An 18025-nucleotide genomic window follows, 5' to 3' on the forward strand; every position below is an offset into this window, starting at 1 on the left:
TTTGCATAAATCCTTGTAGAATAAGTTTAATTTAAATCAATTCTGTGTCTTGGTTTAGAGTTGCTAAAATGAATGATACGAATATAATTAGAGGTCTATACTGTAAATAAAATTACCTGCAAAACAACTAAAAGTAGATAGAAGATGATGTCAGTGTGTTGAGAACAATGAGAGATGTATGGTACTGAACTGTATAAAAAGAGAGGGGAGAGGAGCCAGCTCCTTGTATTGTCATTGCGATCTCCATGCTGCAGAGGTCTGTAGAGGTCATTGTGATATCCATGCTGCAGAGGTCGGTGTTACGATGGAGAATTAAGAAGAATGCAGTGATCAAAGCTATGGTCATATTATATCTCTACGTCTTCCAGCTCTGTTTCATGCCGCAATGTATGAGTCTCTGGAGTTGGGGGATACAAAGTCCAGCCTGCTCCCTCAGTCTTACTGACGTCATTGATGAATTCCAATATTTTCAGGATGGAGATTTGATCATTGGAGGAGTGCTCACTCTCAGGTCAAAAAGCGAATATCTAGGACTGCCTGAAGAAAAGATATACAGGTATGTAACTTACTTGCATGGAAGAGGATGCAAAAAAAAGTGATCAGGGTTGCAAAGAATAGCCAATAGGATTTTACACAATGATTAGAAGAAATACATGTGATAGAAATATTTTAAGAATGTATATTATTTATAGAAAATGTCTTCTTATTTATTAGACATGTGCAGTCATTTTCATCTGAATACATTTTCGTCCGAATTTCAGGTATTTTTGTTATCGAAGATAACGAACGTGCAGAATCCGAAAACCGAAAGATCTGACATAAACAAATGTTTTATTTTCATTTTTGTTGCGACAACATTTCAATATAGATAGGAGATTTGACATGATTCTGAGGCCGCGTACACACGGGCGGACTGTTCGCCCAACTTTGTCCGTCTAAGGCCGCGTACACACGCGCGGACTGTTCGCCCAACTTTGTCCGTCCAACAGTTTCGGCAAACAGTCCGCTCAAACTTAGCATGGACGGACATGGCCACACACGACGGACGAACAGTTTGCTGAAACCGTGCGCGATGACGTGAACGGCACGTACGACGGGACGAAAAATACGACGTCCTATACACTGCATTATAGCTTTCGGCGTGAAAATCCTTTCTGAGCATGCGCGCAACTTTGTTTGACGAACAAGCCTACACACGAGTGGGCTGTTCGCTGAAACAAGGTTTCAGCGGACAGTTTTTCGGAAATTCCGAAAAACCTTGTCCGTCCAACTGTCCGCTGAAACTGTCCGCTGAAAGCCCACACACGAGCGGACTGTCCGCCCAAACACTGTTCAGCGGACAAAGTTGGGCGAACAGTCCGCCCGTGTGTACGCGGCCCAACAGTTTCGGCAAACAGTCCGCTCAAAATTAGCATGGACGGACATGGCCACACACGACGAACGAACAGTTTGCTGAAACCGTGCGCGATGACGTGAACGGCACGTACGACGGGACGCAAAATACGACGTCCTATACACTGCATTATAGCTTTCGGCGTGAAAATCCTTTCTGAGCATGCGCACAACTTTGTTTGACGAACAAGCCTACACACGAGCGGGCTGTTCGCTGAAACAAGGTTTCAGCGGACAGTTTTTCGGAAATTCCGAAAAACCTTGTCCGTCCAACTGTCCGCTGAAACTGTCCGCTGAAAGCCCACACACGAGCGGACTGTCCGCCCAAACACTGTTCAGCGGACAAAGTTGGGCGAACAGTCCGCCCGTGTGTACGCGGCCTAACAATAGCGATCTGTCCATCGAACCTGTGGTCTAATGTGCCTAACCTTAGCTCTATTAGTCCAAGATTATTCTATATAGAGAGAAAAGATTCTACATTATAGAGACAATAGCAAAACAGGTTGAATGTACCTAACCTAACTCTATTAGTCCAAGATTATTCGACATAGAGAGAAAAGATTCGGCATGAAGATTCGACGAAGCAGTCGCCGCGAGTGGACATTTATGGTCAAATGCTCCACACATTGGCTATAGAAGAATTCTAATGTTGGTTGACTAGTAATAATAATTAATAAATATAATTATTACTAGTATCATACAACATTAGAATTCTTCATCGTCGTACAGTTTAGCTGCTCCATCGAACCTTCTTAGAACCTTCGACAGACACCATAAGCCTTCAATGACAAATTCCACCTTAATTATTTGGGATTTTCGGATGAATGCATTTTTTAACGAAACAAAATAAATAAAAACGAATTTCGGGAGTAACTAAATAATTGTATTTGTAGGACGAAAACGAAATTCAGAAACAAAATATTTCAGTGTGCATATGTCTATTATTTACATGCAAACCAAGCTGGCCAGAAAGTGACAGACAAACGAGAAGACTGTCAGGGTGTTGGAGAAACTGCTGGAAGAGTATTTTCCTTATGGGGGGGGGGGGGGGATTTCTCCATCAGCTCTGTTTGTGTGGATGGAGCCATCTGTTACTTTTTTTTTTTGTTTCATATATTTTTATTGAGTGAACATAAGAAAATCATAGAACATTCCATTGTAACATTTGAATGCATTATGGTACAGTTGGTAAGAAAAACATTCTGTTTCTGCAAAATAGATTCTAGTAATAATTAAGAGTCAATTAATTCTTTACAAGGATATACATACTGTATTGTTGATCAATATACTGATTTTGTACTCTTATGCCGCATAAACACAATCAGACTTTTCTTTTTTTTTTAACCAAAGATTTTTATTAGATTTTGTATGAAACAAGTATGCATCATTTGACAAAGAAATATTTAGCATTATCATACACATTTAAGGCAGTGTTCCACATACTCACAGAGAAAAGAAAATATAAACAATAGTATCCTATTAGAACTATTATAGGTTGAAAACCTCAAATGGCCTACTAGTAGACCTAGCCTGTCACCCCATACGGGTACACACTGTGAGCAGGCTTAGCGCTGGAGTAGGATTACCTGAGTATTAGTATCCTTTGACCTTACCGAGGGTCAAGGGCGATAGCACATGTAAGTACGCAGCTCAGTTGTTTTAATACTTAGTACAGCAAAACTTGTTCATAAGGCATAGGGAAAACAGTAACCAAGAAACTTCAACACAAACATAGATATAGATTCCTCTTTGGGCACTACTCCTGGGCTAAAATGGGTGATATTACCTCTACTTACACTGTAGTTGGATGCAACGCATTTTGAGTTCAGGCAACTTAATTTCAAGATATAATTCAACATGAAAATCTATGAATTAGATCACAGATGTGGAGAGGCGTGTTTGGAGGAATCCCAGGTCCCCCAGTATTTATGGAAACCCGGGATTGCCCCTTCTTTGTATGCTAACATCTTTTCCATAAGGTATATGTTGTTTACTCTGGTAATAACCTCCTCTAGAGAAGGGGGTGTGGGGGTCTTCCAATGTCTTGTCAACGAAATTCTGGCAGCAAAGAGGACATTAATCACTATTTTTCGCATCACTGGGGGGAATTGCTCTATCGAGAGGCTAAGAAGAGCCAAACCTGGGTCAAGCTTACACTTAGACTTTGTGATGTCTCTGATCAGGGATTATACTTTCTTCCAATATGGGGTGATAATTTCACAACTCCATAATATATGAAGAAGATTCCCCATGTGCTGGCAGTTCCTCCAGCACAGAGGGGCTGTGTCTGTATGCATTTTTTGGATGCGTAGCGGAGTTAGGTACCATCAGTGTAGTATCTTCTGGGCATTATCCCAGTGATCTATACAAGCAGAGGATTTCCCACTATATTTTAGTGCCGTATGCCACTGCGAGAATGAGTATTCCTTCCTCAGTTCTCTTTCCCAGTGTAACATGCAGGGCAGTTTAGAGTTCAGATACAGAGGGTTTGCTAGTCTATAGAAAAGTGAGATCCCCTTTCTACAGTTAGAGCTTTTGTTTAGAAGGAAGTCCCATAGTGCTTGTGGAATTTCTACCGGATTAGAAGTATTGGACACATTGTGGTGCTGAATTTGGTATAGCCTATAACGGTCAGCTAAGTCTCTTTGTTCATCAAGGGGCGCAAAAAAGTGATTGCCTGATTGTTTCCATCTCTGTGTGGAGAAGTTGGGTATTAGGTATTGGTAGGTTGCTAATGGAATTTGTAGTCTGCTCATCGGTACGTCAGTAATTTTACTTTGAGTCAGGCCCGACCATGCCTTAATCGTGGCTTGTATAGTAGGGTAGTTGGGGATAGTTGGTTTGTGGTGAATGCTAGCCGCCATAGCTAGAGCAGGGAGGTCATGCCCAGGGGTGACAGTACGTTCTATGTTCGACCATTTATTGTCGGATTGACAGGAGAACCAGTATTTCATTTGGTCCAATATGGCTGCATGATAGTAAGCCTGGGCGTTAGGGAGACCCATTCCACCAAGGTACTTTGGCTTATAGAGTTTCGCTAAGGCTAGTCTAGGTTTTTTACCTGCCCATATGAATTTGTTTAGATGTTTGGATAGTTGAGCAAAGAACTTGCAGGGTATAGGGATTGGTAACGTCCTGAAATGGTACAGTAGTTTAGGCAGTACTTGCATTTGATAAGCCGCTATTCTTCCCACCCAGGAGAGATGTAATTTAGCTATGTGGTTCAGTTCTTCAGCCAGTTTATCCAACAGGGGAGGATAGTTATGCAAGTATGTGTCAGAAGCGGAGGGGGAAAGTTGTACTCCTAAGTATGTGATCGAGGGAGTATTCCAGTTACACTGGAAGACATTTTGTAGTGTGCTTAGGGTACCCGATGACAAGTGCAACCCCAGAGCATAGCATTTATTAGTATTAACCTTATAAAAGGATACCCTCCCAAAGCTACTAATCAGCTCTTGAATTTTAGCAAGGGATGTGACAGGGTCAGTAACTGTGAGAATGACGTCATCAGCAAATAGCCCTATTTTATGGGTTTCTGCACCTATCTGAATACCTTTCACAGCTGTCGCGTTCCTGATACTTTCTGCTAGTGGTTCTATGACAAGTGAGAAAATTATGGGAGACAGTGGGCACCCTTGTCTTGTGCCATTAGTTAGATTAAAGGGGTCGGAGAGAAGGCCTGAGTTATAGACTCTTGCTGATGGATGAGAGTACAAGGACATGATAGCTGTGTGAATTTGGCCCGACAGTCCGAATTTTTGAAGGGTCTTAGATAGGTATGGCCAGTGCACCCTATCAAAGGCCTTTTCTGCATCTAAGGCTAAAAATACGCTAGGAAGTTTGTTAATTTCAGAATATCGTAGAAGATTGATCATGCGTCTTGTTCCATCAGGTGCTTGCCTACCCTTAACAAAGCCTACTTGATCTAAACCTAGCAGGGTAGGGGTAACATTCATCAGTCTATTTGCTAGTACTTTAGCATATATTTTTAAATCGGAGTTCAAGAGTGAGATCGGCCTAAAGTTCTGGGGGAGGGAGTTGTCTTTTCCTGGTTTCGGGATCGTGACTATGATAGCTTGTAGCATTTCTTTGGGAAAGGAGCCTGTGGATATAGCAGAATTGAAGACAGTCGCAAGTTTGGGGGTCAGAATAGTCGTAAGTGCTTTATAGTATTCGGCCGAGAAGCCGTCCGCCCCTGGGGATTTATGCATGGGCAACGTCTTAATAACTGCGGCCACTTCCTCACAAGTGATGGGGGAGTTTAAAGCAGTCAGTGTAGGGATATCTATTTTGGGCAACTTCAAAGTGCCAAGGAAACGATCAATTTCCGTGTCAGAGGGCTGGTGAGTGTCAGGGTCCTGGTTAAGATTATACAAGGAGGGGGGCGTGGCCAACTTCCGAGCGGCATGGACGTCTTTCACTGAGGGCTGAGAGACACCCGGGATTAGCGACTTACCACAGCGCATTGAGACCCGTTTTCACACGAAAACTTCACAGGGGAACTCTTGGGATATCCCTGCAGCGTGGCAGTATGTCCTCTAAACGGAAAGGATACCGCCATCCACAAAAAATAACGGCCTATTTACACCAGCCGGCCGCCGGAAAAATCCAAGATGGCGCCGCGGCTGCAGCGTCTGCAGGTCTCCCCTCACAGCTTTCAGCGTTACAGAGCCATCAGACCAGTGAGCTAGAGGAGGGTCTCATGGAGCTCACTAGCACTGCACAGAGCCTCCCTGCCTCTTATCCAGGCACTCCATTGACCGGTAGCCCTGCAAAGGCTAGAATGAGGCTGGACTCAGAGGACCCAGTAGCACCTGAGGTGAGCCTGAACACTATACAGTCTATTAACCCCTGCAATGCCATTGATCCTTTTGCTAGCTTCCCTACCAACAACCAGCCTATTCTTGATACCACACTTAAGGATATGTTATCCACCCTCAGAAATTCTATGCAAACGGATATGGTATCAATTATGCAACGCCTGCATGCTGATATAGCCTCCGTATCTACTAGAGTATCACATATTGAAAACGGATTGGGGGGATTCGCATCGGCCGTGAATGATCTTGTTGACGCACATGAGGTTAACCTAGAAGATCACGCTTGGATTAAACGCAAATTGGCAGATCTCGAAGATAGATCTCGTCGCAACAATCTAAAAATTAGAGGAATAGCGGAAACGGTGCAACCCCAAGATCTATCAGCCTATGCTAAAGGGCTTTTCAAAACACTACTACCCAATTTGAAAAATATGGAAATGGTGATAGACCGTATCCACCGTTTGCCGAAACCGCCATCCCTACCTGACTCCGTTCCACGTGACGTGATCTTACGTATTCATTTTTACCATGTCAAGGAGCAGATAGTGCAAATTGCTAGAAACGAGAAATCTTTACCCGATCCGTATTCGCACCTACAAATATTTGCTGACCTGTCACAATATACGCTTCAGCTGCGTAGAGAGCTGAATACGGTTACAAAAGCTCTGAGGAACCATAATCTTCCTTACAAATGGATAAATCCTGCTAAGCTCTTGATAACCTACAATGGGGCTAAAGTTACAGCCTCCAACCTGACGGAAGGACTAAACTATCTGCGCTCATGGGGCATAATCCCTGATACCGCAACCACACCGATGGAAACTCACAGGCATTCTATCCCACACTCGGAGGCTCACCCAACTCAGCGCCCTCACCACCCATCCAGTCGCTGAACGAGGTCCAATCAATGCATCATTTATATCCCGGATTCTCACATGGCTCTATTCAGGCCACTTGAACTTTTTCCCCACGTTATTGCCAAGTAAGTGCAAGTCACTTTCCAACGAGGCCATCGGTTCGGCCACTTGGCACAAAGTTCCGTTACGCTTATTCTGGCGTTGATTGATTGACTCTTTTTTATATATTTTTTTTCTTTTTTTTTTTCTCTTGTTACCTAATTTTGGCACTGTTTTTAGTTTGTGTCATCACTGTCGCATATACTTATTGGTTTGATCTAGTGTACAACTTCCGCTGGATTAGTTCTCTGCTCTACAGCTTCTATAGAGGTTTTTACTGATCTCTATCTCGTCCAATAAAGTAACTAGCTGTCTCTGGGGCCTTCGCAGAATAGACAATCAAAATGTCTATCAAATTTCTATCCATCAACGCGAACGGTCTTAATTACCCGGTAAAACGGTCGTCTCTTTGGAAATTGGCTAAAGAATCTCACTGTGACATCTTATGCGTACAGGAGACGCACTTCTCCAAGGCTGCACCACCGAAATGCTCCAATAATCAATACCCGCATATCTTTACAGCAAGTACCAACTCGAAAAAAAGAGGGGTACTAACGGCAATTAATTCGTCCTTAACCTTTGAACTGCACCATCAAGTACTAGATGACAACGGTCGCTACATCATCTTAGTATGTTCTCTGAACAAGGCCTTGTTTACTATTGTGAACGTCTATGCACCCAACGTCCACCAAATCAAATTTCTGAGGAAGCTCAAAAGGAAAATAGACAACGTGCAAAAGGGCACTCTCCTCTGATGTGGCGATTTTAACTTAATTCCAGACTCAGATTTGGACTCTTCTGTCCCCTCTAGACGCCGTAATCTTTCCCTGGGCCCTCTCTTACAAGAATTTCAGTTACAAGACATCTGGAGATGCCAACATGCATCAGAGCGAGATTTCACTTACTTCTCACCGTGTCATAATTCATACTCCAGAATAGACCTATTCCTAACCGACCAATGGACTCTTCAAAAAATCTCTGCCTCAGATATCCATCCGATCACGTGGTCAGACCATTCACCAGTGAGTATCACCCTGACAAACTCACCACATCTATCTCCGACCTTCCTCTGGAGGATGAACACCAATGTGCTTCAGAAAGATCCCTACGGTACAATTATAAAGGACCATCTAGAACTATTCTTTGCAACTAACAAGGACTCTGTTTCTCACCCAGCGACGCTTTGGGAAGCCCACAAGGCTTATATGCGGGGGATTTTTATCCAACAAAGTTCTAGGGCTAAGAAGGAGAGATCGCACCGCATTGATAACCTCCTAAAAGAAATCAAAGAGCTGGATACTTTAAATAAACAAAAAGCATCCGACTGCTTTAAAACTAAATTGGGCCAACTCCGTTTAGAACTTCGTTCCATGTTATTGGAACAATTCGAAATCTCCCACAAACGTTTTCAATCTACCCTTTATGCCACTGGCAATAAAGCTGGGAAACTTCTTGCTAAACAAATTAAAGGGGCGCGTTCTAAAACGTCCATCCCTTTCCTGTACCACCCGGTCACTAAAGAAAAATTAATAAACCACCGTGAGATTGCTAATGCATTCAGTGAATACTACGGTTCTTTGTATAACCTAAAAAATGACCCACATACCAAGCATCCCTCGACCTCTGATATAACAACCTTCCTACAATCCATCAACCTCCCTACAATATCCTCTTCTCAACTTGACACTTTAAACTCCCCATTCACCGCCCAAGAAATTGCTAGAGCTATTAAATTGCTTCCCAACAACAAGGCTCCGGGTCCTGACGGTTTTGTTGCCGAATACTTCAAACAATTCAAAACCATTTTAACGGATCCTTTGACATCGGTGTTCAATGCGGCTGCACTCTCTTCTTCTTTCCCTGATGATATGTTGAAAGCCTTAATTATCACATTACCTAAACCAGGTAAAGAAGCCTCTTCACCCCAAAATTTCCGCCCCATATCTCTGCTAAATCATGATTTGAAACTTTATGCCAAAATAATAGCGAACAGAATTATTGATATACTTCCAACTTTAATTCACCCGGACCAATCAGGGTTCACAAAGGGGAGGCAAACAGCGGACGCCACCAGACGTTTAATTAATATCATTCACCACACTAACAAACATCGAGTGCCTTCTCTGCTTCTAGCGCTGGATGCAGAGAAGGCATTTGATAGAATTCATTGGTCATATGTCCATCTGACATTGCAAAAATTTGGTTTTCAAGGTCATATTCTCTCCGCTATAATGGCTCTCTACTCCAAACCCTCAGCCCAAGTCTATAGCTCTGCAATGCTCTCCTCCACTTTTCTTATAACTAATGGGACCCGACAAGGCTGCCCCCTTTCCCCGTTAATATTCAACCTCCTTATGGAACCGTTAGCCCAGAAGATTCGATCCCAATCCAACATAGTAGGAATAAAAATTGGCACAGACGAACATAAAATTAACCTGTTTGCGGATGACGTGATTCTCATGTTATCAGATCCACAAGCTTCTTTAACAGCGGTAAGCGATACCCTACAAGAGTTTAGTTCTATCTCATATTACAAAATGAACGAATCCAAGTCACACATCCTGGGTCTTCATATTCCCACAGCGACTCAAAAGGCCATCTCTGAACGTTTCCCTTTTCTATGGGCTGAGAAATCTATAAAATACCTTGGTATACAACTCACGGCTAACCCTAATTCTTTGTTTCAGGAAAATTTTGTTCCCTATCTCCAATCCCTTCCTCTAGAATTATCTCGATTTGCCAAACTAACACTCTCCTGGATGGGTAGGTTGGCATCTTTCAAGATGATGAAGCTACCACAGCTACTGTATCTTTTCCGCACTATTCCTATTCCCATACCCAATTATTATTTTCGAAAACTACAAAGGGTTGTAAACCACTTTGTTTGGCAGGGGAAGAAAGCGCGATGCTCCCACGACAAATTGATCAAACATAAAACAGCTGGAGGACTTGGCCTCCCCGACTTAAGAGATTATTACACAGCCACACTCCTCACACAGTTGAAAGCATGGTTTAAACCACATCCTCATAATATATGGAGTCGTTTAGAGAACCTACAAGTCCCCGGTGGGAATCTACATGGATGGATTCTCAGCACACTTCACCAACGCCAGGTAGATCCCTACCTATCACCTACCATTTTGGCCTCTAGGAAGGCCTTCCATCATTTGATCTTTAAAACATCGTGCCATGGCTCCTTGACCCCAATTCCCATCCCTATAACTGTGATTCCTCTACTGACCCCTGATATTAATATCTCAACATGGATACAACACGAGATAACTCTAATCTCTGATCTATATGCAGACGAAGCATTGAAACCTTTTCCTACGCTTCAAAAGGAGTTCAATCTCCCAAAAAAGGAATACTACCAATACCTTAGAATAACACATTGCCTACTTCACTCGCCTAATATCTTTCAAGTGGTGCCTTCCCATCTCTCAAAATTTTGGTTCAGTGACACCCTCCATGTTCATGGTATATCAATCTTTTACCAAGCGCTTCAAAATAAGACAATTTTTAATAAGACCCGTCCCCAGATTAAATGGGAAACGGAAATAGGGACTCAATTCTCAGAAGAGCAGTGGGTAGAGGCCTTAAATGCTACTTACAAGGTTACTAAAGCAGCCAACTTGTGGGAATTGTCCTTCAAGATTGCCTTTAGATGGTACGTGACCCCACATGTCCTACATATAATTGACTCCACTAAGTCCCCTTTATGTTGGAGGGATTGTGGAACCCATGGCTCACTCCTACACATCCTTTGGTCGTGTAGATTGCTAAATCAATTTTGGTCGGCAGTTTTCAACCTCATCCAAGAAGTAACTCATGTTAAGATTACTCCCTCTCCGGAACTTGCGTTATTGAATATAGGTATTGATAAATTCCCCTATCCGCTCAGAGGCATACTCACACATATCCTTCTAGCGGCTAAACTAACTCTAACACGCAGTTGGCGCTCCAAACAGAGCCCTTCCTGTTCAGAAGTCATAGCTACTACCCAATTACATAGCATATATGAATGTATATATGCATCCAGCATAGGCTATCTTAGATCAAAACAAAAATAGTGGTCTCTTTGGTCCATTTGGTATAATAAAGTCTTTAAAAAGTCTACCACATATTGATACAACTGTTTACACAATGCGCATGCAGTTATAACCACTTTTTTTCTTTCTTTTAGTACATTCTCCACACTATTGATAGGCATGACTTGACTAGTTCGGAGCTCACATTAATGTGAGAATAATACTGGCCCTTTACTTTTTGTCTAAAGGATTTCATTGGTTACCATAAAAGTTGACCTCAGCTGGCACTACATTCTCTTATGTTGAATCGCTTGACACAATCCTGTTCCTCCCCCCCCCCCCGGCTACAGCTTGTTCCCAGATGGGGTGGCCGCGGGGCAGAGGAATAGTTGACGTATATATCCAGGCTCTATTTTGTCCATCGATTCACCACTGGATAGTTTTCTAATTTACATGTATTGTTAATGATATGTTTGCTTCTATTACACAGTGTATGACACGGTAGTTTTGTCTGTATTGTTTTGTTTTATTCTATGTCTTGCTTTATGTAAGATTTCTTGGAAATTTTCAATAAAAATTTATTATACAAAAAAAAAAAAAAAAAAAGATTATACAAGGAGTGGTAGTAATCTTTAAAGGTGTTCGCTATGTCTTTAGGATTATGAAAAGTCTGATGTGAATGATGGTGCTTGATGAAAGGTAGGTTAGCTTTAGCCTGTCTTTTTTTAAGTTGGGATGCTAGCAGCTTACTAGCCTTATTGCTTTGTGAGTAGTATGATAGTTTCAGTCTTTTGAAGTACAGGTCATGGTCAGTTTTGATCTCCTGTCGTAGATCTTACCGACATTGAGTGAGCTGTTGGAGTATGGTGGGAGAAGCGAGGGTCGGGGTTTTATGCAGACCCTCCAATTCAATAATTTTATTTTGGAGTTGTGTTATGCGACGGGCTTTATTTTTGCGTTCCCTCGAAGCTATCTGTATGAGGACACCTCGAGTAAAGGCCTTGTGAACGCACCATACCATTTCAGGGGAGGACTCTCCATTATCATTTAATCGGAAAAATTCCTTGACCTTCACTTCTATCTCGTCCCTAACGGTGGGGCGAGACAGGAGGAAGGTATTGTTGCGCCAAAGTGGCCTACTATTAGCCTTGTTTAAGTCCACAACTTCCAGTGTTATAGGCGCATGATCTGACCAAGTGATACTGTGGACCTCCGATTTAATCACATTTTGTAGTACTTGCAAATCTGTGAGGAAATAATCAATCCTCGAGTAACTGTTATGCATTGCAGAGTAATATGTATAGTCCCTCTCCGTAGCCCTGGTGCAGCGCCAAGGGTCAAAAAGCCTTTCTTCATGGCAGAAGCTGTCTAGACAGGGGCGCTGCCTGAGGGCTACAGAGGAGGAATCAAGATCAGCATTCAGTACTATATTAAAATCACCACACAAGATTAGGCTACCCTTTTGCATAGATTTTGCTTTGTGTACAACTTTGCGGACAAAGCGTGCAGGTCTAACATTTGGGGCATATAAATTCACTAACGTATATATTGAGTGATTAATTTCAGCAATTAGTATAATATACCGACCACGAGGGTCAATGTAATCTTGCAACAAAGAAAAGGTGACAGTGTCTTTTACAGCTATTAATACCCCATTCTTTTTCTTCTTATCGTTGGCAGTAAATATATGGGGGAATTTTCCATGTGTGCATCTAGATGGATTAGCACTGGGGAAGTGAGTTTCTTGTATACACAGAATGTCACAGTGCATATCGATAGCAGACTTCCAGAGTGTTCTACGCTTGTAGGGGCTGTTAAGGCCTCTCACATTGTGAGACATAACTTTAATGTTCATTCTGAAACAGTACAGCTGTCCGTTGCCATCCAAATGTAAATGGTAGGAGTAGAGCCAGAGATGTGATCATAACGCTCAGGAGGGTGTTACGTGTCAATGACACCGATAGTCGTGGTTTGGAAGTCATAAACAGGGGAATGGGCCTCCAACGGCCAACATTGAACTTGGGGAGAATAGTCATAGGAAGGTCCAATGAACTGTGTGCAGGATTCATCCTGCAAAACTTTGTGGGGGAAAGAAACGTACAACAGTGGCCGTTCAGCGGGTGCTCAGTTGAACCGATGCCCGAGTAGTCAACTACATCAGCTAAGGCACTTGGGCGATGGCCAGTATGAGGGGTAATAGAATGGTGTAATCCGGAGACTCACACAATCAGACTTTTCAACGGACTTGGTCCGGCGGGCTATCCGACAGACTTTGCAGCTGAGGTCCGCCGGACTTTCAAATGAACAGACTTGGCCACACACGATCACTCCGATGGATTAGAACGTGATGACGTAGAATAAGGAAGTTCCTAGCCAGTAGCCAATAGCTGCCCTAGCGTCAGCTTTAGTCCGATTGGAAACATGTTTTATTTTTTAGGTCCGCCAGACTTTTGGGAAAGAAAAGTCTGCTGGAGCCCACACACGATCGAATTGTCCGATGGATTCCAGTCTGCCGAAAAGTCTGATCGTGTGTATGCAGCATAACTTGTAGATGTGAGATTTAAATTGTATTGACATTAGTAATATGACTTTAGAAAATGTCAGCTTATGACTGTCTTTAAATAATAATACAATAAAATAATAGAAAAGGAAAAAAAAAGGGGGGGGGACTTTTTTTATGTTGTAAAAGTGATCATTTTAAATCTGTCAATAGATTTGTTCTTTTTATTCAGCCAGGTAGATTGAGGAATCCTTCCCCCTGAGACGTTGTATTCTGACAGCGGGATTCTCCACTAGAGAATACACTTCTTTTTGTTCTGCTTTCAGAAAATTAAATGATTTTCTTGGGGAGGCATTAGGTAATTCTATAACCAATAGTGCAGATTTCATCATGTGTGCAAAAAATGCTATAGAGAGGGACTGTCTTTAAATAATAATAATACAATAAAATAATAGAAAAGAAAAAGAAAAAAAAAGGGGGAGGTAATTTTTTTTTTAATGTTGTAAAAATGATCATTTTAAATCTGTCAATGGATTACTTGTTCTTTTTATTCAGCCAGGTAGATTGAGGAATCCTTCCCACTGAGACATTGTATTCTGACAACGGGATTCTCCACTAGAGAATATACTTCTTTTTGTTCTGCTTTCAGAAAATTCAATGATTTTCTTGGGGGGGGGGGGGGGATGCATTAGGTAATTCTATAATCAATAGTGCAGATTTTATCATGATTGCAAAAAATGCTGTAGAGAGGGGCTGTCTTTAAATAATAATACAATACAATAATAGAAAAGAAAAAAAGGGGGGGGGGACTTTTTTTTTTTTGATGTTGTAAAGACAATCATTTTAAATAATGCAGATTTTTATCATGTGTGCAATAAAATGCTGTAGAGAGGGACTGTCTTTAAATAATAATACAATAAAATAATAGAAAAGGAAAAGAAAAAGAAAAAAAAAGGGGGGGGACTTTTTTGATGTTGTAAAGGCAATCATTTTAAATAGTGCAGATTTTATAATGTGTGCAAAAAAATGCTGTAGAGAGGGATTGTTTTTAAATAATAATACAATAAAATAATAGAAAAGGAAAAGAAAAAGAGAAAAAAAAAGGGGGGGAGATTTTTTTGATTTTGTAAAGGTAATCATTTTAAATAGTGCAGATTTTATCATGTGTGCAAACAAATGCTGTAGAGAGGGACTGTCTTTAAATAATAATACAATAAAATAATAGAAAAGAAAAGGAGGGGGGGGACTTTCAAAAAATTTAATGATTTTCTTGGGGGGGGGGGGGGGGGTGGTTGTGTTAGGTCATTCTATAACCAATAATGCAGATTTTATCATGTGTGCAAAAAAATGCTGTAGAGAGGGACTGTCTTTAAATAATAATACAATAAATAATAGAAAAGAGAAAGAAAAAAAAAGGGGGGGACTTTTTTTTTTTTGATGTTAAAAAAGTGATAATTTTATATCATTTTACATAGCAGGAGATATTTACCAAGCATGCTGAATTGAACATCGTAAACAACTAAGAACCTTAAAATGGAGTTCCACTCCTAAAATAATTTTAGCATTTTTCAGCTGCAATAAAAATGATGAATAAAATTTGGGGAAAAAAAATGTTTTACTCACCTCTTAATATCTGTTGTTAGGGGGTCCCTCGTAATCTGCCTCCTTATTCACCTCGGCTCCTTGCGTCACTTCATTCGGAGCCGGAAGGAATATCACCTCTCCCCCTCCCTCTAGGCAATCATCTGGGACATGTCACAGGTCCAAGATGATTGTGCTGGCAGTAACGCCGAGCCACAGCTGGGCGCCCACAGTTACAATGCCGCCAACTCTGAGCGGAGGGGGAGATGAGCGGGGCTTCAATCCCCCGCATTGCTGGACCCTGGGACAGGTAAGGGTCCAATTATTAAAAGTCAGCTGTGGCAGTATTTGTAGCTGCTGACTTTTATTTTATTTATTTTTTACGCGGAACTCCGCTTTATTGTTTAGGCTCCATGCATGCTGGACGTTAAAATAATGTTATAAAAACACCAGTAGCTTTGCAGTGAGTCTTTGAATGTTTTTTGACATTTTTGCAATAGGGTTTTTTAGTGTTTTTCCACATTAGTGTTTTTTAGCGTTTTTTTTAATTATTATTTTTTATTTTTATTTTTTTCAATGGATCAAAAACGTTAAAAAAAATGCTGGTGGGCCACGTTTTTGAACGTTTATCAACGCTTATCAGCGTTTATGAGCGTTTGGCATTTTTTGTGGTCAGAAAAATTACTCCTAAATGCGATTTTATGGTTTAATGTACACGGGACATTTTTACAACCTCTCCTGAACGATTTAACTTGACAGATAGTAGCCGTCATTTAAAACGTCAGTTTTGGCATGTTCACATGTTGCGTTCAGCAGTGTTTTGCTGCGTTTTTCCGCATTTGCGTTTAAAAAAACATATTTTTTTTTCAAAATAGGAAAAAATGAAAAACATCTCTAAACGAAACGCGGCTAAATGCAAGTTACAGCGCTGAGCCATGTTTAGCTCTTGAAATGCCTCTAAACTTGGCATATGAACTAATTTGTTTGGGTTCCAAAAAAGGCCTCTAAACTCAACTGCCTAGAAATGACTATAAACGAACCTGCGTACATGTACTGATAAGATAACATAGAGGAGAGTTCAGGAGCAGTTGAAAAAAATTCCCAACTGCTTCTAAACTTCGGTTTACAAGCAGCAGTGTGCATGAGGACTTGGGTGTTCAGAAAACGGCCCATAAACTCCACTGCTGATAAATGTCCAAAAACGTCCATGTGTGCATGGACACATAGGATAACATAGAGGGGAGTTTATGGGCTGTTAAAAAAAAAAATGCCCAAACTCCCAAAAACAGCTGTTTATGAGCTTCAGTGGGCATGGAGCCTTAAACTGGACTTCTTCAAGACAACTGATAAAGGGGCCACCTTGTGGTAGGGCCCATTGTGTTGTGAAGAAAGAAGCAATATCTAATTCCACGTACACATGATTGGACTTTGATGGACTTGGTCTGGCAACTTGCAGTTGAGGTTCACCGGACTTTCAAATAAACGGACTTGGCCACACGCGATCACTCCAAAAGTCAGACGGATTCGAACGTGATGACGTAGAATAAGGAAGTAGCCAGTAGCCAATAGCTGCCCTAGCGTCGGTTTTAGTCCATAAGACTAGCACACAGACGACAGGATTTTTCGACCGGACTCAAGTCCGTCGGAAAATTTTATTTCTAGGTCCGCTGGACTTTTGGGAAGAAAAATTCCGCTGGAGCCCACGCATGATCAAATTGTCCGCTGGATTCCAGACCGCCGAACCAAGTCCGTCAAAGTCCGGTCGTGTGTACGCGGCATTACTCATGCCGAAATGGATCATTCTGGGGTACTGGGTCTGTTTTATTCTAGGGTTGTTATATATAAGCTGGATCTCATATAGGAAGTCCAACCATATTACGAATGTCTCATTAGAAGCTAACCAGTAGCGGTATTTAGTTTAGTTATTGAGTTACAGGAAAAAAACAGTACAATACAAAACATTAGGAATTATTGAAGAGTTTGTAAATTCATACATTTGTAAATTTGCACATTCGTAAATTCATACATTCACACATTCGTAAATTCATACATACGCACAATCATAAATTCGTACATTAGTAAATTTGTAAATCAGAAATAATAATTAACTAATAATAACTTAACTATTACTAACTATTAAATTCTAGGTATTGTAATTTCCTTTCAAATTTGTCTGTAAGTGAATGTAACAAATACAAATTTTTTTTGTTTACAAAAGTTTTATTTGAAAAATCCAAAGTTACGAATTATCCGAAATAACGAATGCCGTATAGAAATGAATGGAACGTAATGAATAATAATAAATAACAATAATAAAAACTTTTTATTATTATTATTTATTATTAATTTGTTCAGTTCCATTTGTTTTGTATTTGTTACATTCACTAACAGCCGAATTTGAAAGGAAATTACAATATCTAGAATTTAATAGTTAGTTACTATTTCAGATTTTCGAATTTTCGGGTTTTTTGATTTTCGAATTTCCAAATTTCCGAAATTTCTAATTTATGAATGTACGAATATACACATTTTCGAATTTGCAAATGTACAAATTTCTGAATGTACGAATTTACGAATATACACATTTTCGAATTTCCGAATGTACAAATTTACGAATGTACGAATTTACAAAATTTTCTAATTTACGAATGTACAAATTTACAAATGTACGAATTTATGAATTTACAATTTTTTTAATTTTATGAATGTACGAATGTATGAATTTACGAATGTACGGATTTACAAATT

General features: G+C 40.7%; 1 protein-coding gene across 1 annotated transcript in view; it reads left to right on the top strand.

The window, feature by feature from the left end:
- Positions 1-240: 240 nt before the first annotated feature.
- The window catches only part of LOC143986454 (vomeronasal type-2 receptor 26-like), an 84688-nt gene continuing 66903 nt past the window's right edge, over positions 241-18025 (top strand). Inside the window, exon 1 of the mRNA XM_077484800.1 lies at positions 241-556. Coding sequence (XP_077340926.1) covers positions 246-556 — 311 coding nt within the window. The 5' untranslated portion in view covers positions 241-245. The remainder of the gene's footprint in view (positions 557-18025) is intronic.

The sequence above is a fragment of the Lithobates pipiens genome, unplaced genomic scaffold (genome assembly GCF_037356315.1).
Source record: "Lithobates pipiens isolate NorthernLeopardFrog02 unplaced genomic scaffold, aLitPip1_a1.2 Scaffold_160, whole genome shotgun sequence".
Classification (NCBI taxonomy): Eukaryota; Metazoa; Chordata; class Amphibia; order Anura; family Ranidae; genus Lithobates; species Lithobates pipiens.